This window comes from Neopsephotus bourkii, unplaced genomic scaffold (assembly GCF_033783945.1).
Source record: "Neopsephotus bourkii isolate Nb327-2 ecotype Australia unplaced genomic scaffold, CSIRO-AGI_Nbou_v1 NB_1574, whole genome shotgun sequence".
NCBI lineage: Eukaryota > Metazoa > Chordata > Aves > Psittaciformes > Psittacidae > Neopsephotus > Neopsephotus bourkii.
Window position 1 is genome coordinate 4,795,752 of NW_026902050.1, and position 25,770 is coordinate 4,821,521.

At 40.7% G+C, this 25,770-nt stretch overlaps 1 protein-coding gene across 2 annotated transcripts in view; it reads left to right on the forward strand.

The window, feature by feature from the left end:
• The window catches only part of RSRC1 (arginine and serine rich coiled-coil 1), a 168,945-nt gene that overhangs the window by 110,997 nt on the left and 32,178 nt on the right, over nucleotides 1–25,770 (forward strand). For both annotated transcript variants that reach the window (XM_061371629.1, XM_061371630.1), the window contains one exon: nucleotides 23,199–23,267. In XM_061371629.1, coding sequence (XP_061227613.1) covers nucleotides 23,199–23,267 — 69 coding nt within the window. The remainder of the gene's footprint in view (nucleotides 1–23,198; nucleotides 23,268–25,770) is intronic.

Below are 25,770 nucleotides of genomic sequence, written 5' to 3' on the forward strand. Positions count from 1 at the left end.
AACTAACCCAGAAAACACTAAAGTGATTAGTAATCTACCTCTTAAAAAATATCCTTTTTTTTTTCTCCTTCTGTTGCATCCTGGGAAAGAAATTGTTTGCTGCTGTTAAATATCCAGCAGCTGCTGTTCTTGCTGTACAGTGAGTACAGGAAGACTTTTCATTTCCCCAAATTGAAGATCATCTGCTAGTATAACTGCATGTAGCGTGCATTTTCCTCATAATTTTCATTATTTTTAAATGTTTTTATTTAGTATTTCATATCTCATCTATCTTGGAGTAAGAGCTATTGAGCTTGGTCTTCAACTAAGGCAGTAAAACTGTTCTTTGTAAATAAATCTGTCACTGAAGTGTTTTTGAGAGAGGTTCTGGCAATTTGTGTTCCTCAAAATTCAGTGGCTGGATGATGGACATGAGCTCTGAACATTCACTTTTCAGCTCTTAGAGCCATTGCTTCACTGTGATATACTGTACCATGTTGCGGGTAAATGCTCTTTCCTTTGACTTTTGCCACCTTCTCTGAGTTTTGGCCTTACTCTGCAGATTACATCCTGAGCTGCCCAATATAAGACACGCAGTAGAAAAATGTCTTCTCTGTAAGGGTGTGCTGTGCACGTTAGCATTGTCATGTGAACCAGAAGGGGGCTTTTAAAATAATTCTTCCAATCATCCGTATTTCATAGAATCACAGAATGGTTTGGGTTGGAAGCGACCTTAAAGATCATCCAGTGCCAACCCCCCTGCCATGGGCAGGGACACCTTCCTCTACACCAGGTTGCTCAAAGCCCTGTCCCACCTGGCCTTGAACACTGCCAGGGATGGGGCAGCCAGAGCTTCTCTGGGCAACCTGTGCCAGCGCTCACCAACCTCACAGTAAAGATACTTCTGTTTAGCTGAGCTCAGTACACTTCGTGGTACGGTCTTAAAGCATGTGGGTTGCTCTCCTTTCAAATGATGCTGGTTCAGAAGGCATCCTCCAGACACCCAGATCTTGTGCTCCAGCAATTCCTGGGTGTGCGGTTCACATGAACCTGCTCTGACTCTCTGGAGTAAGAACTCTTGAAATCTGCACAGAATGGGCACTGGGTCTTTGGCACCAGCCCCTTTGCTTATGGAGTCACTCTTTTTGTGCTGTATTATTTGCCAATGTGGACATGGCGTTTGTGTCATCAGTCACCTGAAGTTTTACCAGAAGTGATTTCCCTGCTCTACTTGAAGCTATGATAAAGCTATTGAACAATGCAATTAAGAGGTGTGGATTAACACAATTGATAGATCTTCATCAGGAAGAACAGATTTTTTACAAAGGATAGACACACATCTTGTAGGGGCACATGTAAGTTCAGAACTATATTCTTCTTGACAGATGATGGATGATGGGCCTCAGCAGAGGTGCACTGCTGCCAATTCAGCAAGGTCTTTGATGTGCATTCCCTCTCCTCATAGTTGTAGTTATGTGCCATTAAACATTTAGTGAGGTTTTAATATTTCAAATTATTTACATTTTCTAAGAATGAATGAAATACACTCTTGAAGTAAACTGCAAAAGCAGACTTTGCAGAGCACTCCAATCCTGAGGTCAAGCTTGCTGGAAAGGAAATCTAATTGGAGAAAGTTTATGGAATTCCTAGTGTTGAATAAGGCTGCTTATTTATTACTTTGTTATAGCTCCATACAAATATATAGATGCACATATGTCTGAACTAAAATTATGCTGTCCAGACTTATGAGAGACAGTTGGAATCTCTCAAGGTTGCAGATGAGTAAGTGTAAATGTGTGTGTATATTATAAGATACGTGACCTTGGAGGTGACTTTCTCACTGATGACAAACCTTTCTTAAATCCTCTGCTAGAAATCAGTCCTTTGGTGGTTTTCAGTCTTTGACTTTTCTGTTTTCCCATTCACTCTAATGGATTTTAATAGAAGTTTTAAAAACAAGATTTTTTTTAAATACATTAAGAAATACAATACTTCAGAAAAATGTTTGATACCCGAAGTTCCTTTTTGAATTATTTAAGCAGTGCTGCAGCAAACTGTTTATTCAGTTATGTTCAGACTGGTGTGTCGTAGGGGTCTAGTTTTCTTTTAATGCAGCTATTGAATTCAAACCCACATAGCCTCTGGCATAATTCCAAGAGTGATCTGCTGTGCATAGCGAAGATAAATTGTGTGTTTTCAGCAGCATTTCTTCGTCTTCCTCAGTTAATCTGGAATGAAATTTTACAGTCAGCCACTCTATATTTAAGCAATATATTTGCTCCTTTTATCCTGGGGGAATATTTAATAATGCTGTATACAGTAAATGATTCTAGCAGTTAATGATACAAGCCAAGAATGTATAGTTTCCCCTAATTTTTTTTCACTAGAATGAGTTCTGTACTCTTATGCAGAGTAGTGCATGTTGCTGGGCTTTGTGGGCAATGCTTTCAAGGCTATCAGAAGTGTAATTGAGTGTGTGTTGGTATCAGCAATAAGTCATTCCCACAAATCTTTCTGTGACGCACACTCCCCCTTTTGGTGCCAGATGTCAAGTTCTTTTGGAGGCCTGTCTTATGATTCTGCAGTTAATGCACAGTAAATCCTGTGGTTTTCTACCTCATCATTTGCAGATCTTCCAATGCCCCAGTCAGTATCTTTGTGAATCTTTGATATTGAAACTGTTTGGTGATAATACTTGAGAACAGTGTTTTCCTTAATAATGTCTCAGTGTTTATGGACTAAAAAATATTAAGATTTGATCCTTTGTGTTTTACATTGCTTCCAAATAGTTTTTTTTATTAGCATCATGGTAAAAGTAGAAAATTGCCATGAGTATGGTAAAAAAAGTTCCTTCTTTGAAAAACGCCAAAATGCTTCCTGGTTCTTGTGCTGTTATTTGTATATTAATTGTACTCCATTCTTGATTAAGTTTACATTGTATTGTACCTTTGTAACTGTAATTATAAGTGTAATTTTGTGCTTAGAAGTTAATTCCATTTGATATGGCCATGTTTGGTACAAATTACTTGTTAACATAGTGCTGTCTAGATGCACTGTATCCCTTTCATGACAAGAAACTTGTGCTCCCTATTTTGCTACAAATGATGTTCTTCTGAAACACCTTTCCCATTATTCAAGACATTTGTGAATCTGTCCAAGACTGTCCATGGTTAAATACCCTCTGTGAAGTTGAATGGGTTCCTAATATTCTCAAATTTAGGCACTCGGGTGGAGCAAAGGTTCAGACACAGTCAAAGAATCCAGAGTGCATGTTCTGCATGTAAAAGGAATATTCTTTGTTTATTCATGCTTTTGATTGTTGGAATAACCTTGTAGCCTCAGAATCCGTAAACAAAGCATTATCTTCAGCATTTGGGGCATTGTTTCTATCTAGCTGGTTGAAATAACAAATCTAAAAAAATAACTTTAATTCTTTTAAAAATACATAAAATTTCTGTGAGGGCTTAGTTTTGAGTTTCCTTATTGAAATGGGCTTCAGATAGGTCTGTAGTACTTCAGGAACTCCGAATTTTTACTGACTTTTCCATCGCTTGCAATTGGAAGTACAATAAAACCATACTTGCAAGTAAGACTTGTGTCACCCAAGCAAATGCATTCCCGTCTCCAACAGTGAGGATGCAGTTAGGCCAAGCTTGGTGAAACAAGGAGTCATGCGAAGAATGGTGGCAGTTTTCAAGGAGAAGAGTGCCCTATGTGTGGTTTCTGACCACAGGGAAGTTTTTCTTCTCTAAAACACTGTGCTTTGAAAATCCAGACCCACCACTGGAGCTGATGCAATTTTAATCATGATGTTCAGCTCACACAAACATGGATGATAATGTTTTTATCCTTCAGTCACTCTAAATTCAAGACAAATCCAAGACAAATGTGTTACTAAGGTGGGGTGCATGTTCTGCACTTTAACCACCCTGCACTGAACAGATTTTCATTCCAGTCTGTGACAGTGATAGTAATTGTAGCAATACCAGGGATGAGAGAAGTACCACCTTCAGGCAGCTTTAAATTATGACATGCTAAGACTGAGGATATGGAAGATATTTTGTGCAGAACCTTGTTCATGTAGTGGAGTCCCTCAGCACCCCAGCAAGGCAGCTCTTGCAGCAAGAGGGTGACACTCCATCACTTCCCAGTAGCCCATGATGTCCAGGGAACAGCACAGTCATCATGGGCACGTGACCAACTGAGATCTACATGACAGCTTCTTGAAGCATTGCTCAGATCTCTCACAAAAGCTCTGCCCTCCTGCTGACCCCAGGCAGATGTCAAGCGTTCCCAGCAGACAACTTAGCCAGGCTCCCCACTCACTGTCTTGGTCGACTGGGGCAGGAGCTGCGAGAAGTCCTAGGAAGTGGTGCTGCCTCAGTGGCGGGCAGCATGACGAAGTGTGATGTGTGTCAATGCCTGGCTTCAAAAACGTGTGGTCTTCTACAGTACTATTCATTAATAACTAGGATTAAACCATGGTTAATGACTATAACTTCTTCCTTAATTTGAACTTCATTGCAAATAGCGAGGAGAGATATTGATACTGTTTTTCAACAAACAGGTTAAGCTGCATTTCCTTACTGTCCATTAGCCTTTCTAGTTATATCTTTAGTTATAAAAGTTTATTTCTGGAGGTGGAAATTTGAGTAAGGTTTAGGGCTTCAACATTGTTAACTGCAATTTGAATTAGGCCAGCTTTAGCAACATCCTTTTGACAGTGATTTCAGGAAAGATGCTGTAGAAATGAGAAATAATGATGATAAATGATCTTACCAGGTATCCTGATGTTTATATCTTTGTGCAATAGAAAAACTTGTAGATTTGTATGTTATTAGCTGTTGTATTTGAGATATATACAGGTGTTATCTTTTAGATATTAGTTTTGTTCTTCAATTGGGAATCCAGAATTTGTTGTTCTGTTAAGAGTAAGCAATTCTGTTGAGAAAGACACCAAGAAGGTGCAAAGATTGTCAATTTTTCAGCTCAGAAGTACAAAAGCATTTCCAGCACCCACTATCACCTCTCTGGGGTCATATGTGGAAAAGTTTTATATGCAATAGAGTGCTCCCCTGCTGCCACAGCTGGGGGTAGACTGTGATTGGTTTTTTTCTGCTGTGTCCCACCTGGCTGGAGCTGATACCTGGATCTTGCACCAGTAAAACCAGTGAAATTAATCTGCAATTTTCTGTTATTTGTACTATGCAGTACAGCAACTCTTGTGATGTTTGTTGTGGTTTCCAGTGCAGATGAGTGGCCAAAGACTATACTTAATGGAAAAGGCTATTGGTCATTAGGTGGTAGCCATGTGCCAGTACCCAGAAGTAACTAAGGGGAATGAAACTTGCACATTATGAAGGTTTATTTTCAAAAGTTATTGTGAGAACTGATGTGAAACTGCCAAGCTACAAAGACTTTTTACTATTGTAGTCTAGATGGGTCTTTGCTGGCAGCATTGCTAACAGGAGCCACTTACACTGTTTTCTCCTTTATGTTTTAATTTGGTTCGAAAGCATGAGATGATGGCATGGTTTAAGCTGTTGTGCTGAACCCAGGACAGATGGAAATTCTAGTAGCCCTACAAGGTGCTTTAGGCTGGTTCGGCTTTTCTCGATGTTGTTCCCTGTAATCACTTGTAAGTACTGCGTGGTTTATTGCTTGCTTTTGATAGCCAGATTAGTTGTCATCTACGTGATTTTCACTTAATGTGGTGATTCCTGACATTTTTAAATTGGCAAATGAAAGCAGGGCTCATTTTGAATCTGAGTTTTGTGACTGAATTTTTCAAGTTTGCTGACAAGCTGTCAGACTGAATTCTGCTGTTAACCCTGGAAAGAAAATCTGGCTGTCGTTCTTAATATCCAGACTTAAACAACAGTTGTATTTGATACGCATTTCCAGTTTTTTGTCAGAAATAACTTAAATATTTATTACTATGTGTTAAGCAAATGAGTATTTTTTCAAAGTAATATAATTTATTTATGAAATCGTATGGAGGAGCTGTTATATCTTCTCATAGAGGTATGTGGTTAGTACAACATAGAGCTGATGTCTCATGCAGATGCAGCAGATAATTGGCTGGCAGATTCCATCAGGAGTGAGTGCTTCTTTGGAGGGTTGGACATAGGATTGATAGGGCACAGTTCATGGAGCTGGAGAGCTTGGCTGATATCTGCTGTGCAGCAGGCTTCTTGTAGTTATGCTAAACTTCCTGCTTTTACCAAGGGCTCAATTTGTTCGTGTGAAATTGTCCTTTACAACTTCCCGAAAGTTGCATCACTGGCATTAAGGTTTACTTGTTCTGAAGCAGTTTGCTCCACTGTGTTGGACACTTCTTGGAGAGTCTCAGGTTCTTCCCATACTGTTCCCAAAACTATGATCTTCCTTGGGACTAGACTGCATGTGTTCTGGAAATGATCTCCCCCTTTCCAAGACTGGTATTTGAACAAGTGTTGGACATTTTCAGGGATGGCTTTCAACCATACTGGATGCACACAAACTCTTTGATATACTTTCTTTGTATTTTTACAGCTTTTCCCCCTTTGTTGCTTATAATTTTTACTGGTCTTAGAATCATAGAATCATAGAATAGTTAGGATTGGAAAGGACCTTAAGATCATCAAGTTCCAACCCCCCTGCTGTGGGCAGGGACACCTTGCTCTAAACCATATTACCTAAGGCCTTGTCCAACCTGGCCTTGAACAGTGCCAGGGATGGAGCATTCACAACCTCCCTGGGCAACCTATTCCAGTGCCTCACCACCCTAACAGGAAAGAATTCCCTCCTTATATCCAATCTAAACTTCCCCTGTTTAAGTTTTAAACCATTACCCCTTGTCCTATCACTACAGTCCCTAATGAAGAGTCCATCCCCAGCATCCCTATATGCCCCCTTCAGATACTGGAAGGCTGTTATGAGGTCTCCAGGCAGCCTTCTCTTCTCCAGGCTGAACAGTCCCAACTTTCTCAGCCTGTTTTCATATGGGAGGCGCTCCAGTCCCCTGACCATTCTCGTGAACCTCCTCTGGACTTGTTCCAACAGTTCCATGTCCTTTTTATGTTGAGGACACCAGAACTCCACACAATACTCCAAGTGAGGTCTCACGAGAGCAGAATAAAGGGGCAGGATCACATCCTTCAACCTGCTGGTCACGCTCCTTTTGATGCAGCCCAGGATACGGTTGGCTTTCTGGGCTGCAAGCGCACACTGCTGGCTCATGTTCATTTTCCCATCGACCAGCACCCCCAAGTCCTTCTCCGCAGGGCTGCTCTGAATCTCTTCTCTGCCCAGCCTGTAGCTGTGCCGGGGATTGCCCCGACCCAGGTGTACGACCTTGCATTTGGCATGGTTAAACTTCATGAGGTTGGCATCAGCCCACCTTACAAGCATGTCAAGGTCCCTCTGGATGGCATTCCTTCCCTCCAGCGTATCAACCGAACCACACAGCTTGGTGTCATCGGCAAACTTGCTGAGGGCGCACTCAATCCCACTGTCCATGTCAGCAATGAAGATGATAAACAAGACCAGTCCCAACACCGACCCCTGAGGGACACCACTCGTTACAGGTCTCCAGCCAGACATTGAGCCATTGACCACAACTCTTTGTGTGCGGCCATCCAGCCAGTTCTTTATCCACCGAGTGGTCCATTCATCAAATTGATGTCTCTCCAATTTAGAGACAAGGATGTCGTGTGGGACAGTGTCGAACGCTTTACACAAATCCAGGTAGATGACATCAACTGCTCTACCCCTGTCCATCAGTTCTGTAGCCCCATCATAAAAGGCCACCAAATTGGTCAGGCAGGATTTCCCCTTAGTGAAGCCATGCTGGCTGTCACCAAGCACCTTGTTGTTTTTCATGTGCCTTAGCATGCCTTCCAGGAGAATCTGCTCCAAGATTTTGCCAGGCACAGAGGTGAGACTGACTGGTCTGTAATTCCCTGGGTCATCCATTTTCCCCTTCTTGAAAATGGGGGTTATATTTCCCTTTTTCCAGTCATCGGGAACTTCACCTGACTGCCATGATTTTTCAAATATGATGGCCACTGGCTTAGCAACTTCATTTGCCAGCTCCTTCAGGACCCGTGGATGGATTTCATCAGGTCCCAAGGACTTGTGCACGTTCAGATTTTTAAGATGGTCTCGAACCAGTTCCTCTCCCACAGTGGGCCCAAGGTCTCCATTCTCACAGTCCCTGCATCTGCCTTCCAAGACTTGGGTGGTGCGGTCAGAGCCTTTGCCAGTGAAGACCGAGGCAAAGAAGTCATTCAGAACCTCAGCCTTCTCCAAATCCTGTGTAGCTAGTTCACCCAAGAGCTTCCTGAGGGGGCCTACGTTCTCCCTAGTCTGTTTGTTATTTGCAGTGTACCTATAGAATCCCTTCCTGTTGTCCTTAATATCCCTAGCCAAGTTTAATTCTAACTGGGCCTTAGCTTTCCTAACCTGGTCTCTAGCTTCCCAGACAATAACCCTGTACTCTTCCCAGGCCGCCTGTCCTTGCTTCCACTTTCTAGAAGACTCTTTTTTTCATTTGAATTTTCCTCAGGAGCTCCTTATCCATCCAAGGAGGTCTCCTGGCCCTCCTGCTGCACTTCCTTCTAGTTGGGATGCAACACTCCTGAGCTTGTACCAGGTGATCCTTGAAGACCAACCAAGAGTCTTGGCCCCCCCTGCCCTCTAGGGCTATATCCCATGGAACCTTACTAAGCAGGTTCCTGAATAGGCCAAAGTCTGCTCTCTTGAAGTCCAGGGCAGTGAGCTTGCTGCACGCTCTTCTCACTGTCCTGAGGATCTCAAATTCAACCATCTCGTGGTCGCTGCATCCAAGGCTGCCCTGGAGCACTACATTCCCAACAAGCCCTTCCCTGTTGGTGAGCACAAGGTCAAGCATGGCACCTCTCCTTGTCGGTTTCTCTATTACTTGCAGAAGGAAGTTGTCTTCCACACAGTCGAGGAGCCTCCTGCATTACTTGTGCCGGGCAGTACCATCATTCCAGCAGATATCAGAGTGGTTGAAGTCACCCATGAGAGCAAGGGCCTGTAAGCATGAGGCTTTTCCTATCTGTCTATAGAGTGCTTCATCCACAGGTTCTCCTTGATCAGGCGGTCTATAACAGATCCCCACAGTAATGTTTCCCATCGCTGTTCTCCCTTTAACCCTGACCCACAAACTCTCTGTTAACTGCTCACCAGTCCCCAGACAGAGTTCCATACTCTCCAGCCTATCCCTAACATAAAGGGCAACTCCCCCTCCCTGCCTGCCAGGCTTGTCTTTTCTAAAGAGTCTGTAACCTTCCATTCCAACACTCCATAGGAGAGCCATCCCCCCATGTTTCTGCAATGCCTATTATATCATACCCCTGTAGACGTGCACACATCTCTAATTCCTCTTGTTTGTTCCCCATGCTACAGGCATTTGTATACAGGCATCTGAGCTGAGCTCCAAATGAAGCTGGCTCATTGGCTGGAGGAGCTGAAATATCTCTACATTGCTCTGAGCATTTATTATAGGTGCTGGCAGCTGACTTGGGTGGGTTGGGATGGAATGATGCCCCCCTCCCCCAACACATCTAGTTTAAAGCCTCCTTGACCAGTCTGGCAAGCCTCCTACCAAAACTGCTTGTCTCCTTTCAGACCAGCTCCACCAGCCCCCAGTAGACCTGGCCTACAAACTTGGGTCCCATGTTCAAGACACCCAAACCCCTGACTGTAACACCACCCTTTTAACCATTTATTAACCTGGCTAATCCTCCTAGCTTTTTTTAGGTCCTCCCCTGTATCCTGGAGAATAGACGAGAAGACTATCTGAGCTCCAGAGCCATTAACCACCTCTCCCAGGGCTCTCTAGTCCTTCTTTATGTTCCCCAGGCTACTACTATCTATATCCCTAGCACCCACATGTATCACCAGAAGTGGGTAATAGTCCATGGGGCTTACCAGAGCAGGCAGCCTCTCTGCCACATCCCTGATCCGTGCCCCTGGTAGGCAACACACCTCCCTTGAGACCGGGTCAGGCCGACAGACGAGTGCTTCTGTCCCTTTCAAAGTAGAATCCCCTACTACTACTACCCGCCCCTTTTTCCTGGCAGCACCAGTAGAGATCTTCTTTACTAGTGCATCAGCCGGCTGTTTCTGGCGCAAGTGTGTTTCCTTACGAGCCCCCTGCAGGACAGCAAATCAGCTCTGCATGGGGACAACAGATTTAGGAGGAAGTCCATTGCTTTTAATTGTCCTTTTCCTCCTTTTTTTGTTTTTTTTTTTTTTTTTTTTTGTCACCAATTCCCAGCTTCGAGGGTTAACAGCCTCCTTCTTTCCTCCATGAGCTACAGGGGAAGCTTGAGGACTCTGCACAGTTTGGGCAGGGAGCAAGCATTCCTGCTTCCTCTCAGCTACCCTGACATCTTGTAGCCTATTAATAGCATCCTGCAGCTCAGCCACCTGCTGCAGGAGAGCCTCCACCAGGGAGCACCCAGTGCAGCCCTGCCCATTGTGTACCTTTCCCTCACCAGAGCAGTGCAGGCGCTTTCTACACCCTGAAGTCTGCCCTGCAGCCTCCCCTCTCATCGGCTCTGTCTGGGTGCCTACGGTGGCCACCGCCGGGGCAGCCAGAGCAGAGCTCCCAGACCGGGCCCTGGTCATACGGCGAGTGCTCACCATCCCGCTCGCCTGCCCACCCGAACTGCTGCACAAACTGCCTCGACCCGCTCTGTTTGCCCTGCTCCTGGTTGCTCGCGCTCCCTGGGGCAGGTTTTTACCCAGTCAGAGCTGGCGCCGTTCCTCCTGGCTCTCATCAGCTGAGCTGCCGGCTGCTGGGCAGGTCCTGTCGAGGACTTGCGGCTCCCTCGGTGGCTCTTGTCGCTCTGAGTTGAGGCTCCTGGACGCTGAGCTTCCCCCCGCTAAGGTGTTGAAGGCGTCCTCTCTCGAGCTACTCACCTCAGCAATTGACCGCAGTCTTATTTCAGACTAAGGCTAATCAGGTGTAACTTAAGTAATTTACACCTTCCTTGTATCTGTGGTCAACATAGAAATTACATTTTTCCCGAGATTCCTACATGGTCAAAAGAAGACCTAAAGGATCCAGTCTGTCTGTTGAAATCCAAATAGCAGTAAGAACACTGGCAAAGCTCAGCCCCTATGCTGTGATCCCTCCTGCAGTTTGCATTTCACATGATGTTGATTAGAAAATGCATTCATAAAAGCATATTTCCTATTTCTGAGATAGAAATTACAATCAATTAGACATGCAGATTGCATAAAATGAAAGAACTCTAGTTCACTAGGGTAATAGTGCTGCAGGGGCATGGGAGACATGAACTATGCCCTCCAACCTGGCTGGAAAGAAAGAAAATGGGAAAACGTAAATTTACAGATTGAATAAAAGATGGCATTCTCCTGTAATGTAACTTGACTGTGTAAAATATAGTGGGGGCTTCAGAATTGTTTGGGTCTCTCCTTTTTGTCCATTATTGCTACATAGAGGATTGTCCTACCCGGTTTTGAAGCTGACTGAGGAATAACTGACACAAAATCCGTGCCTCCTCAAACCTGCTCAGCAACTCCATTACAGCTTCTTCCATAGAAGACTCTCCATTGTTTTTTCATTCTTCATCTGTGGTGTGCAAGGGGGGCAGAAAAAACCTTTATCAAAAATACTGGTTTAAGAACAATTTAAATAAGTTGAATCAAAGTTGGAGTTTTTCGGAGTGATCACTTCTCAGTTTTCCAGTTAAGATGAAAGATATTCCTGAAGGGTAGAGCAAAGCATCAGCATTTTACTCTATGGATTTTTATATCTGGTTTTATTTTTTCTATCCCAAACACTATTGCCTTTTTTAGCTCAGTAGAGTAGGGAAATGTTTAACTCTGGGCCATCCTTTTCCTTTCCCAAGCTCTTTCTTCCTCTTCTCACCCTTTTCCCACAGAATAAAGTAGAAGGTGCCATTTAAACATTTTCATTGAAATTATTATTCTAAGAAACAATTTTCTCTCCAAGACTAAACATCAGGTAAGGCAAGAATTGTATTCAGTTATGCTCTTTTCCTGAGCTCAGTTGCAGTTTGGGGGTGTGGGTCTTAGGTGAAACATTATTTGATTACAAGATGTCAAAGGTGGTAATGTACAGCCTTTTCTGAGATGGAAGCAAATCTTTGCAATATTTAATAGCATCCACTGTGATGAGTCAAGAGCCACGGAAGTAATTTAAGCCAATTAATCCTCAGTGTTAAAATATATTTCAGTTGAATTTTTTATCAGACGTGTGTGGGAAAGAGTGTGTGAGAGAGAAAGAAATTATAAATGAACTAAATAATAGATGAATATACCCAGCCAAGATCTGCTGATTAAATCTTCTTTATAATAATAATAATAATAATAATAATAATAATAATAATAATAATAATAATAAATATTTAGTGCCAGATCCTCAGCTGGAGTAAATTTGCTGAGCTCTATTGAAGTCAGTGGAATTGTGCCAGCTTGAATTTGCTAAGGGTCTGGCCCTTAATTTTGCAGTTGGAAAACAATATTTGCAGAGAATGATGGGGGCTTTGAGAAGTTTGCTAATTATAGCACCGTTTTCATAGTAATAACAGATGAAAATGTACATTACTATTCTTTTAACTTTCATGGTAAAATTCAAGAACTACTTGATGTTATTTGCTGGATGTAAATTACTTTTCCTTAAACTATCTACATCTTAAAACCCTTGCATGTATTAAGGGATGCTGCATAGAGACTGTCGGGGTCTTGTTTCATTTCTGTGGATGTCAGTCTCTTGTACCAGCATTTCTGCCATTCTTACCATAAATGCTGTAATGGCCATTGACTGCTCATTTTGACAAGAGAAGCAGCAATAAATACATTTGATTTTGGAAATCTGTTTCACACACTGCAATTTACTGTCCACCATGAGTAAAAGCGCACTGTAATTCACATCATAGATGTCGTATTAAAATCCAATGTGTCATCTCATTTGGCTACATTTTAGAAACATATCAACATACCCGATAGTGAAGGTAACTAATTCAGTAATTGCTTAAAAAACTCTAACCCAGCAACTTGTTATTTCCATGGTAAAGGAAATGCACGTCATTCTCTAATACCATAACATACTGTGCTATCCCATCCAGAGTGTACACAGTTATGTTTATATACCTACATTTCTGAAATAATAGCTTTTTAAGTGGAATATCTTGGAGGGCTAAAAATAACATCACAAAACAAGTTTGTTATATTCCTAATTGTTTTGACCACAGAATTAATTTTCAAGTCAAAGGGGGGCACCGCTTTTTCATCATTCCCATTTCAGAATATTCAGCATGTCACAGATGTTCATGAATAATGTCCATTTAAAACTGTTGGCAGCACGCACTGGCGAGTTGGCGAGATGAATTAAATGTTGGGGGGATCTGACAGGCAGCACGCTGCTTTGTGATCATTCCAAAGTTCTAATAATCTCCCTCACCTTCCCTGCCTGCCGCTAATGAAAGAGAATAGGTGATTGCACCTCGGGCTATGTTCTGCGCCTAATGACTCCTCCAAAGGCAGATTTATGAAGAAAAAATTAACTTTGAATGAGGATTGAATTGGCCCTGACAGTCTGATAGACTGTGACACAGATTCTGTGGCAAAACAGACGTAGCCCTAATTGATTATCAATATTTTAAGCAAAGTGATGAAAATAAGCATTAAGTGATGAGAAAGGCAGTCTTAATACAGTAGGCAGTAACCGGGATATGGAAAGTCTTTGGGGAGGTCAGCCCCGCTTGCCAGTACTGGATTTTATCTGTCAGTTCTTACTTTTTGCTTCCCAACACCTCTTGTGCCTTTTCAGGGTATTTTTTCGTTACAGGTTTGTGACCAGCATGTTAATATTCTGGACAAGGATGTACTTGCTCCCCTCTCTCTAGAGAAGTTTGTTTAATATTTAACCCATTTTGACTTCAGAATAACTTCTGTTTTGTGGTAGGCAGGTATATGTGATATTGGATATTCTCTCTTTCACGTCTTACTTTCTTACAACCCCATGTCATTTATATCCAGCAGCTGGCCACAAACTGCGTTTTGAAATTAGTAACAGTTAATAAAAGAAACCAGTGAAAAATTGCCTGGTTGGCATGAAAGGATTTATCTTCACAAATATATTGCTTATACCCAGCATTAGAACAAGAGGAAGAAAACATTTGTGTTTTGCTTGAGGTTTTTAGGGTGAGTCACATGTTACTGGACATATACCAAAAATATATTTAATATTCTGTAAAACCCACATGAGTGCTAGCAGACACTCAGTAGCTGCACTGTAGTGGGAGACATTATACCAAAGTAAGGAAATACTTCCAAAATCACTAAGGGAAGAGAATTGAGCAGGAATGCTGCTAACAGGATGAAAAATAAGGTGTAGTATAGCCCTACACTGGGAGGCATTGGTGGGATAACTTCTCCCAGCCAAACACAGGGTTGTGTGTTCTTTCCTGGGGAAGCAGAGAAGCTGGAAATAAAGATTTGTGCTTAGGGGCAATTTGTAACCACAGCGACAGAGCTGGGGAAGGGAGCAGCAAGGTCCTGCACCCGCCATCACATTTGGGCATCTCCAATACCTGTAATAAAAGTCAGTGGCATAATTAAGTTATGTGTAATAATTCAGACAGCAATGGCAGGAACTTCTCGTGTTTGAGTATCACAATGTGTTAGTCAGCTGCCATGTAATGAGAGTGGACAGTGCTAAATGAAGCCATCACAACAGGGTTAGGGACCCTAGCCCATGGATGAACTAGACAAGTGGCTGCCCAAATGTTTGTGCTATTTATATTTTGGGGAAATGTTATTTTAGCACAGAGTAAAAAGACAAAAGTGTAGAAAAATGGCACGAATCTCGTACAATAAAAATGCATATGGTGTTGGCACTTCTGGTTTGGAACTAACAGCTATTGGACTCTGTTTCTTCTGTTTGTGCCGTAGGAAATAGCTGAAAAAGTAGTGGTTTTGAATTTGTGTTGGAAGTTTTTTTGGATGTATAATAGATAACTTTACATGTCAGTGTATGAATATTCAGCAGAGAGAATTTCTACAAGCCTTGATAAATTTAATATACTAGAGAAAAATAGCATGTAAATTAAACAAGGTCTTGTAAATTAATAATGGATTATACTTGGATTTCTCTATGTGAGCTGACTGAATATTTTATAAGTGCAAAAATGTTTGTGTTTAAAGGAAATAGTTAAGTCCTGATTAGCATTGTGGATGGCTTGGCTACACGAGATGTAATGTCTGTGTGTGTGGTTTGAGTTTGTGTGCCGCCTTTTCTTCAGATATGTCTGGAAATATATAGCCTGTATTTTTAAGGCTGAAGAGCTGGAAAGTTCACAATTATGGTTTGTTTCTTGTTTGGGAATTTTTTAAATTTTTTCTTTTCCCCCAAACAACTTGCACTCTGCAGTTGGTGAGTGTTCCAACGCACCTCTGTTTTAATTTTACTGGTAAATCAAATTGCATGCCAGCACGGGGCTGAGCCTCTTCCCTGTACCTTCCACACTTCTCCCATGGTGCTGGAGAGGGCCATGCTGCAGGGGCTCTTTCTTTCTGCTGAAATGTCCTTTGCACCCCCAAAACAGCACCTGCCCTATTTCTACCTTGAAATAATTAATATTCTTCCGATTTCTTTTAATTAGCATCTTTGCTTGAAACTATTTTACCTTGGCATAGTGCAAGGCTGATCAGGGTGAAAGCATCACTCTGACTTGCCCATCTGTCAGGGAATGGCTCTGTGCTTCCCAAAACCCAAGCAGTTCCTTCATCCCAGGGGTCGGTCCAGTGAGCACCCACCATCACTGACAGAGCTGCTGAATAGCGTTAGAGAATCCTACTCCAGCACTGTATCTTGCTCCCAATCTGATTTACACAGAGCATAGGCATGGCTTTTACAAAGGTTGAAGTGTAGCTACCTGAGGCACGAGAGGGAATGTCATGCTTGGCAATACTCCCCAGTGTGGCTCTTTTGAGGAATTAAGTTATTCAAATTACTTTAGAGTATAAATACCCCAAATGGACTTTGGCTGGGAAGCCATGCACATTGCTCACCAGCCTCGTTAACAAAGACAGACGGCTGCGCAGCCCATCCCACTCGCCAGGAGCAATACTGGAGGCACCCGTGGCCTGGGGAGAGGCTGATCCCTGTCCCACTCCAGCTGCCGTCAGAGTTTTCCCTTTTTAGCGAGGTGCTGAGTCGCTACTGTGCTCCCTCCAGGTCCATCATGGCACTTGGTTCGTGCAGGCAGAAGCCATGGGGCCTATACCCAGTCATTTTTTAAGTAGTACCCATAAGCAGTGAACAGCTCTGTGCTCAGTGTTCAAAAATATTAATGCAGATGTATGCTGCTGTTATCTACAGTTGAGAAATTGATAGTGAAAGCCTGGGGAGAATCCTCATCTCGCTGTGCTGCAAAATACATGAAGAGAAACTCCTGCGATTTTAAATTGAAGCTCAGTTTTGTTGCTGTTAATTTTCCAGTTTTCTCATACTCAATACTTAAGAGAAAACAATATTATACATATGTTATAGGACTTTGTCTTGTCTTTGTGACTTGGGAGACATGCTTCTCATAGAACTAAGTGTAGCAGTAATGATGATATCCATACACTGAGTCTTCACAAAAGCATTGAAAACCACTGGTTTCAGCAGCTCTTAAGTGGAGATGGGCTGATGTATTTTTTATGCTATTTAGATCACTTATTTGTGAAGACGATTTGCTGTCTGTCTTTGTTTTTCTTTCCCCTCTGGAAAAGCTGCTGCATTTTTTTGCCCTTTTTTTCTCATATGCTGTACTCTTCAAAGAGGTTGTTACAACATTTCCTGTTAGCATGTCATGCAGTAAGACAGCATGTTTTAATACAGAATCTATTGATTTTTGCAGGCATGGTTTTGTACATCTTCGTGATAGGCTAAAGGTGGCCATTGGCTCCTTAGTGCCGTGTGAACTGATGAGAAGGTTTAAAGTATGAGCAAGGCTAAGTGACCAGCAAAGAAAATGAACTGCTAATACAATTAACCAGCTATAGCTTAACAGTATAGTTAAAACAGTACTTTTTGTCCAATAATGAGCGCTGCATTTTAAGATACTTTAGTGATTTATTATTTTTTTTTTTATTTCAGTGTGTAGGCAAAGAAAAACTTGAAGGCATGTTTGCACACCATACTTTTAACTGTTTAAGCTATTAGCTAGATACAGACCATTGTTAGAGCAGTGATTTTAGGAATTCAGACAGCACTCTATTGTGAAACCTTGTGAAAATAGGGGTTGAAATATTTGGTTCTGAAAACACGGGGCTGCTTAGGCACCAGTCTGCTTCTGCCTGATCCCTTCCTGGATGAGCATGATGCATCCCCTCAGTACACTCACAGCTGTTTCTCTTGGTTATCACTTACATTTAGGGCATTTTAACCACTGTCGCTTTGCTCTCTTGCTGTGCTCAAGAATGAAGCACATAGAGGGAAAATCTGCTCCATTCCCAGCATCCATCCCATCTTGTGCTTGCTTGCCACGTGGTGCAGCTTTTGTCATAGTGACAGAGCATGGGAGACTTCCAGGTGCCCAGGAAGCATCAGGAAAACTCTAGAATGTACAGTTCAGTTGCTCTTGTGTGCTCATAGTGAAGGGTTGTATGGACAGCCCAGGGCACCACACACTGAGGACAAGATGTTCCAGTGCCACACTGTGCTGGGTCCTTCCTGGTCTGGCCAAACTTCAGGAGTTCGAAATAGCCATAGAACTCCATTACGGTTACCATCCTGGCCAGTCTGCTGCTTGAAATACCCTGTTACCATTTAAAGTACACATGTTGCAGTTCTGGGACAATACTGACTGTTTCCACACTGATGGTTCATCTAATAATGTATTTGTCTTTTCACCTTAGGGAAATGGTTTGTGTCAGATTGATGCAGTAGACCCTGTGATGGCTTGAGGCATCCTGCCCATACTTCAAGCTCATATGTTGGAGCATGGCAGCAGCTGGAAGCTGGTTCAGTAAAACCCTTTTAAAGAAGTGGCTCTGAAATTATTTAGAAAATGCTGGATGCAGTGGTTGGAAAGAAACTCAAGGGTATTGTTAGGATTTAAGAGTTTCATTGAAATTGCGTGTGTTGCAACTAGGGAACTTGTTCAAATTATTAATACATTAATTTGCATTTCACCAAAAGTTGGTATTTTGTTTTTCCTTTGTGCATTGTCATTAAGCTGGACATTTTAAAATAATTTATTTCATTTTTATTGTATAAGCATAATCATTTCAATTTTGAGGAGTATAAATAGTACTTCTGCGCCTGTTCATAAAGGGTTTTTTTCACTCCACCTTGAAAATAGTCAGGCTCATTGGTGACCATCCTTTTTCTTTGATCATAGTACCAAGAGCTTTGATTAGAGAAATATTTGTCAGGCTTTCATGTATATGTGGGGATGACCCTCTGCCCAATCTTAGTTGGTTGAACAAGTCACTTCTTCGAAGCCATGCAGGGTATGGTGGAACTTAATATTAGACAACAAAATGAATTGAACCTCGGGTTCTTCTGGGGCTTCCTTGGTGCTTCCTCGGCACCTGGGAGTCTCCTATGCTCTATCACTATGATGGAGTGCTTAGCGTGTGGGGTGTTTTCATTTTCTCATTATCAGTTATTATCAGTGTGACACTTCGTATAACTATTTATGCAAACTGTGAAGTTAAATAAATATGACGAAAGTGTTGCTGATTTCAGTAGGTATTGAATGAAGCACATGAATTAGATAATGCCCTGAGATGGTTGTTGGGAAGAGAGAAGGCACCAAGTAGTAATGTAACTGTTAAATGTATGTCACATACATGTCATACCATGTTAGTAGAAGGAAACAAGATTATCCTTAATATTTTCTTAAACCTATGAGATTGTTCAGGTTTGGGGGCTGTTTGGGTTTTTTATTCCTATTCTTCTTTTTCTTTTTTTTTTTCCTTTCCTGGTTTTTGTTTGTAGGTAAAAAATGATGAAGTTATAGGAGAACATGAAACATATCATATGATTTAGGGGGGGCATAGATTATTAAATGCTTGTAGTTCATGAAAATACTTTCATCTTTTCTGAAGTGAGAGGGTATTTCTTGGGAGACTTTTTTTTCTGTAACTGAGTAACAATTTAGAGGGAAGAGGGCTCTGAATTAATAGAATTAGTTAAGAAGAAAGAATTAAAGAGGAAAATCTAGGTGATTATAGAAAGCTGGGATGGGGAAAATGGACAGGAATCTGACATTCTGTGTGAGTGAGTATTTGATACATAAGCAAGTAGAGTCTGCTTGAATGGCAGAGTCATAAATGGTAGAGAAAGTCAGAACATAAACTTGAGTATTTCTGCAAAATATCAGTAATATAAGGCATATAATAATTCATGGGATCTACAGATGAAGTTGGTAAAGCTATGCTGATTTGCATCAGCTGGTATTAGGCCTAGTGTTTCTCCTTGGCTCCCAAATTGCTCTTCTTTGTCCTTATATTTAATCTCTGATGTCTCATTCCATCTTCAAAATTTTACAGGTGATATCAAGGAGGTATGGGAACACCTACCCTCCCTCTTTCCCAAACTGGAAAGCATAAAAAAATCATCCTCTTTTTTTCCTTCCCTTTCCTTCCCCTCCCCTCCTTCTTTTCATCTCTCTCCTTTGTGTCTCTTCTTTCTCCCCACTTTTTAGCATAAGCCAAAGATCAGCTGGCACTGCAGATCTGCACTGAAAGGGTTAAAGCAAGTCAAAAAGAGTGGACCTAGTTCGTCCCTCCAGTCAAGGCCCCAGGGAATTACCTACTGCTCATTGATCCACAGTTGTTGATCTGTACGTAATAATTGCTCTCAACAGGAACCAAAGTTGCGTGTCTGGCAGGCAACGTGCATTTCCATTAGGAATCTCTCCACTTGAACTGGCAGCAGCCTAAACTGCTCTCCAAATCCATGGCAATTGCCTTTGCATCTTCAGAAAGGGCTGTGACACAGGTTGGGTTTCTACTTAAGGTAGTTATCAGGTTTGGAAAGCACATGAAATAAACATGATCAAAGAGCCAGTCTGAGTTTCAAAACACATTCTCATATTCAGATTTAAGATATTAGTGCATATGGAAACATGAAGGGTCTTTTGGTCTTTGTTTGTTTTTCTAGTATTAGAGACGATACTTAATGTAGCTTAGTTTTAACTGTTAGTGCCTTTGTTGCAACTTAGCAATATTGTTCCACTTCTGGTTTGTGTTTATTTGTCTGAGTAGCGTGTTCATACTCTTTGCTCATGGTTTATTCTCACTGCAAAGATAGGAATTATTTCTTCTTCCTTTGTGCTGCATCCAGCGTTATGAGCCGCTGATCCCAGCAAGGCTGGAGCAAGCGTTTCTATAAAGGACACCTGGAAATTACTAGAATGTTCTTTCTTCCTGTTATACTTGTATTAATAGTCCACTGACTGCTGGCAAATATCTGCATTTCACAACTTACTATTTTAACGTAGCAAAACATGTGAAACGTCTTCCATGTGTCATTTTCCCATCCTTCAGAGAAAGAAAATAAATCAATAGAATTGTAATGTTATCCCGAGTTGGATGAGCTCTTAAATGCTGCAAGCTTGAGCACCTCTTCATTTATTTATTTTATATTTTAGAAAGCTTTGTAGGCAGTCAGGCTTTTGTCATGCTGGCTGTTTATCCATGCAGGAAGCCCAGTTTCAGGATCAATCTCAGCACTCCAACTCCCTAGATCAATTAAACCCAGACTTTTGCTGAAGTGACTTCTTTGATGTGGGGTGATAAGCAGCTGTCTGTCCTACTCAGGCTTAAGGAAAGTGCATTGCGGGAGAACAGGGTTCTTTTCCAAATATCAGGTTTTTTAAAGTGCTTTTAAGTGTAAGTGGCCGGCATGGGATGTTTGTGGTCTTGCACACTCTTAAAATATGGTGTAAGGACATAGTAGTCCTTGGGTATATAGAAAGGGTTGTATAAGTTGTCAGGATCTTTTATTGTTATTTAACTGCAACTTGATTTGATAAAAATAAATCTCAGGTTTTAGTGATGCTCTGCCAGTGAATAATGACAGAAAACTTAAAATACTTCAGAGAATTGTTAGCATTAAATTCTTGAAGCAACACATGAGTTCAGTGACTTCTGTTAATCATAATGGACAGTGCCCTGTAACCTGGGAAACATAATGCTCTGTAGATTTATGGGGTATGTTAAATTGTTGTTAATGAGCAATTTTGTGTAGAGAATTGTCTTCGTGATGCTTCCTAAATTGCTACATTGTCCATATAATTACCCAGGACTACAAAGGAGAGCTCTTTTTCAGCCAGCAGAAGTTTTAACTGTAGTCACATGGGTTGGAAATTAATGATGTAGAGATAACAAATACAAAACACAAATTTAGTCACAGACCAGCAACATCTTTCATGTGTGTTTTAATAATTTTTTTGCCTTGGATAACCATTGAGTTATCCAATGAATCGTTCCTGTGCAGGAACAAATTGGCGAGGAAGAACAAAGTAGCATAGTGGAACAGATAAATCAAATTTAGGCATGGTAGTTTATTGAATCTAAATTGTGCCCAGTTGGCCCAAGAGCTATATGAGCAATCCATCTTGTGTTGATAATGGAGGTTCTTGAAATCCACCTGATGTTTGCATTATTAAATTTCAGCCTAATGAGCTCTGCTAATACATATTGAAGACAGTTGTAAGGAGTAGAATGTGAATCTGAGCGGGATAATTTGAAAGAAAGATAAGCTGAGCATTTTACATGACTCAAGGGGTATATCTGCAATTACACATTTAACCAAAATTGAATTTAAATGGAATTTCTATTATCCTTGTCCTTTTACCAAGGAGAATAAAGTGTAAATGAAGTAAAAGTCTTTAGAGTTACTAGCATTTTGTTTTTATTATCTGATTTAATAGATTCTTGTAATGATCTTCATTGGCAGAAAAGTTTTAATATTTCATTACACTAAATGTAGTCTAAATATGTATAAAAGCATTTAAATGGAAACAGATGTCTATGTAATTACTTCTATCATTTTGTAACACCGCTGTTTGTGTGTTTTAAGAATGTGTAGCTACTGGCTACAAAAAGAAACCAGGGTCAGAAGACACCCCACTCATGAACTGAATTTTGTTTTCACAAAGTATTGGTTAATTCACTAGGTGGTAGGACTAAGTATTTGCAAAACTGAATAAGCATTTGCTATTTGCACCACAGATTATGGTAATTTTATTACCTAAGAAGGCTGGTTTAAGTTCCAAATACTGTTTCTTTTTGGTTCTTTTCCTTTTGACATGGTGATACTTTTTAAAACTTAATATTTCATCAAGTATAATGCTATTAGAGACTTATTCTCACTTAGTTCACTCATCAGGCAGTGAGATGGCAATAAAAGAGAATGGCTCCTTTGAGACATTAATGCTTTGGAATAAATGATGTGCTAGAACAGAAATTTAATTAATTTACAGAGTATATTGATAGTCCCTTGTTACTGTGCTGTATATTTTTAATCTTCTTTAACATCTGTAGTAAAGTGTTTGAAAACCCCTGCAGTTGAGCAACTAGTAGATAATTAAGTAATAAGGGAAGAGGTTTCTGGAGGGAAAAAGACTTTTTTTGAAGAATGCTGTCATAACATGAGTAAAGTACTGCTGCTATGAATTGCAGTGAAGAGAAAATTATACTACCTAATTTAATACTAAGTAATATGTATTTGACTCTCATTTTAAATTTTAAATGCTAACTGCAACTCTGCATCCCTGAAAATACTGTTTGGCTTCTGTTTTATCCTCAAAAGAGGTCTTACGGATTGCTCACTATGGTAGCAAATCTTCTGGTTTTTAAATGCACTGCACCAAACCTATAAAGATTTGGTTTGGGGACAAGTAGGGAAGGGGGCATTTGTGTTTAAGAAAAAAGAAAAAAACTCTTAAAAGTTTTACTTCACAAAAAAACAAATCCAGAAATTTGTATTGATCCGGTATTGTATGCAAAAATTACTTTCCATAATATCACTTATGCTGTTGTTGTAACTGTTGTAGAATCTTTAAATACATTCAGAATCAAATTCTGTTCTTTCATGCACATCTACTTCATTGTGGAACCTCCAAAAAGGAATCTAAAGTTGGGTTTAAACCATAGGAAATGTTGTTTGGCAAGATACATTAACTAATTGTAACACTTGTATCTCTTTTTAGCTAAAGCAGATGAAGCATTAAAGGCTAAAGAGAGAAGTGAAGAAGAAGCTAAGAAAAGAAAGGAAGAAGGTAATGCTTTTTTTCTTTTTTTTCTTTTTTTCTTTTTCATTTAGAAGCAAAGTAAAATCCAGTAAGTCAGAAACCATGATTTTTAAGGTACCCAAGTTCCAGTGGGGCTGTGTGATTTTCTTGCTAGGGCATCTGAAACAGGGATGGCCGGTCTGCCACTCCTTCGGTTCACCATGACTTTATGCACGTGACCTGTAAGATTAACAAGAGCTGCTAAATGCCCCAGAAATTTCAACCACATTTAAAAAGAAATCCCCAAACGTTTTAGCTGCCATTAAAGCAACCTAATAATTTGAACCAAAGTTGTATGTTAAGACCTTACAGAGCAGCCGGTAGCACTGGTTTGTGGGTTGGCAATATTGCTTGATTAAAACTAAGTGCAGAAGTTAGTTTGATCTATGTATTTAGTTTCTATGGTGTCACAAAGTGAGCTAAACTGTTTCTTGTTGAAATTTGGTGCACTGAAAGCTGGCAGGATCTGAGCTGTTTGCAATACAGCAGGTGGGAAGTTAATATATAATGTCTGGATAATTCAACCAAATGTATTTTGCTCGTGCATTGGTGAGTAATGGGACGAGACGTTTTCAACAGCATGATGGAGCCAATGCAAACAATCAAAGTTTCTCACTTCAGCAGTTGGTAGACATCCCTGTCTCAGAAAAAAATACCTCAGCTGTTCAAATTAAACTGAATCATTTAACTGTCTGTGACATTCGTTATTTTTTGCAATGAATTGAACATCAAAAAATATAGTGTAGGTCTGTAGTTCCTTGCAGTGGTTTTACTCCAGAAATACATGTTGGTGACTGCAGTGAACTTCAGCACATTTGATTTCAAATAATGGTAGGTTTCAGGTTGCAACTGTTACTTAACGCACCCAACAATCTCTGTATAAATATGTTCTTGATTCTCCCTGCCCTGTACCCTGTGTCTACCTACGTGGGATTGCATGGATGTTCACTCAGTATTTTAGCCACCCACTAAATAGGATCTGGGTTTGAAGATGATCGAATGTTCAAGGAGATTGTGTATTTTTCAGAGCTGGCCTTTTGGTGGATTCATTTACTATGAAAAGCAGTGCTGTGGCCAAATACCAACTGTAGTTTGATTAGGCCCAGGATGTCATATGGAAGTGATATGGAGTAAGGCTGTTCAGGACAGCTTGAAATTTAAGAAGTTAAGAGATTGAGGTTTTTTTTTATTCCCAGTGTGATAAGATAAAAAAAATCATTAGGCTAAACCAAAACAGGAAAAGGCACAAGAAAGGGAAGAGGTAGTAGGTTGCTTGAGTATGTAGCAAATGGAAGGAAACACCTAAAGCGGATGGTAGTGATGTTACAATTTTATTGTGCCATCTCCTTCAGTCTTTCCGAAACATCATCTTTCTTCCAGTCTCTCTAATCCTATTGGAAAATCTCCGTGCATCTGCCATCTCTTTTCATGTTCTCTGAGCACACCAAGTTGAACTTCAAGGTGAAGATGGGAACTTTAATTTTGCATCTGTTGTGTCTTCATCCCTTCTCATCTCTTTTATATGATCCAGGTACCAGAGCCTAATTCTCATTTCACACCTTCTGTGTTTAACCTCCACTACATTGCCTGCTATTTAAGAATCCCACCAGTCTCCTGATGACAGAATTCCTCCTTATCCTTCTTTGACACCCTTCTTTTGCAGGAATCCCTCCTAACAACCAAGCAGTCTCAAGCAGCCAATCTCTGATTGCATTTCTTTCCCCAAATTGCCATTCCATACCTTGGTCTGAGCTGCTGCAGTCCTTTAGGCTTCCAAAGGCTCTGAATTTTATGGACATTTTTTACGTATTTAATTTTGGAACAGGTCATCAGCAAAAATTTTGTATTAGGAAAATACATCCTACCTGCTTCCATATTGCCATCATTTCTTAAGTACTGATTTCAGGTACTATTTCTTTGGTTACCACCAAATTACAGTCAAGTCCAGTGGACGATGTCCCTGCCCATGGCAGGGGCTTGAAACTAGATAATCTTTAAGGTCCCTTCCAGCCCAAGCCATTCTATGATTCTGTGATTCTATGAAATTTCTCTCATATTATTCCTTACCCATTTTTTCTGTAGCTGGAACTCCAACCACAATGATTTCTGAAGGCAATTTAAAGCTTATTTGCACTTCAGATACAAACAAGCTTTTTAAATCCTCTTGTGTGAGTGAGAAAATCAAGTATACTTGCAGGTCGGATTCAGTTGGTTGCTATCCTACAGGATTTCTTTGTTTTTACATTATTTCCCACCCCCAGTTTGTTTCCAGATTTAGATGTCTTTAATAACCTCTGAGTTGTTGAACTTAGAATGAAATAGGCTAAGTATTTAAAAACTGTAATGTAATCTTTATTAAAAAGTCATGTGATTGATGCCCTTCATCTGCTTTTTGTTTTGGTTGGTGGGGGTTTTGTCCCCTGAAAATAGTTGAAAAAATTTGCTTTGCATTATCAGGTAAATCCAAACCAACTAGCACATACCGACTGCT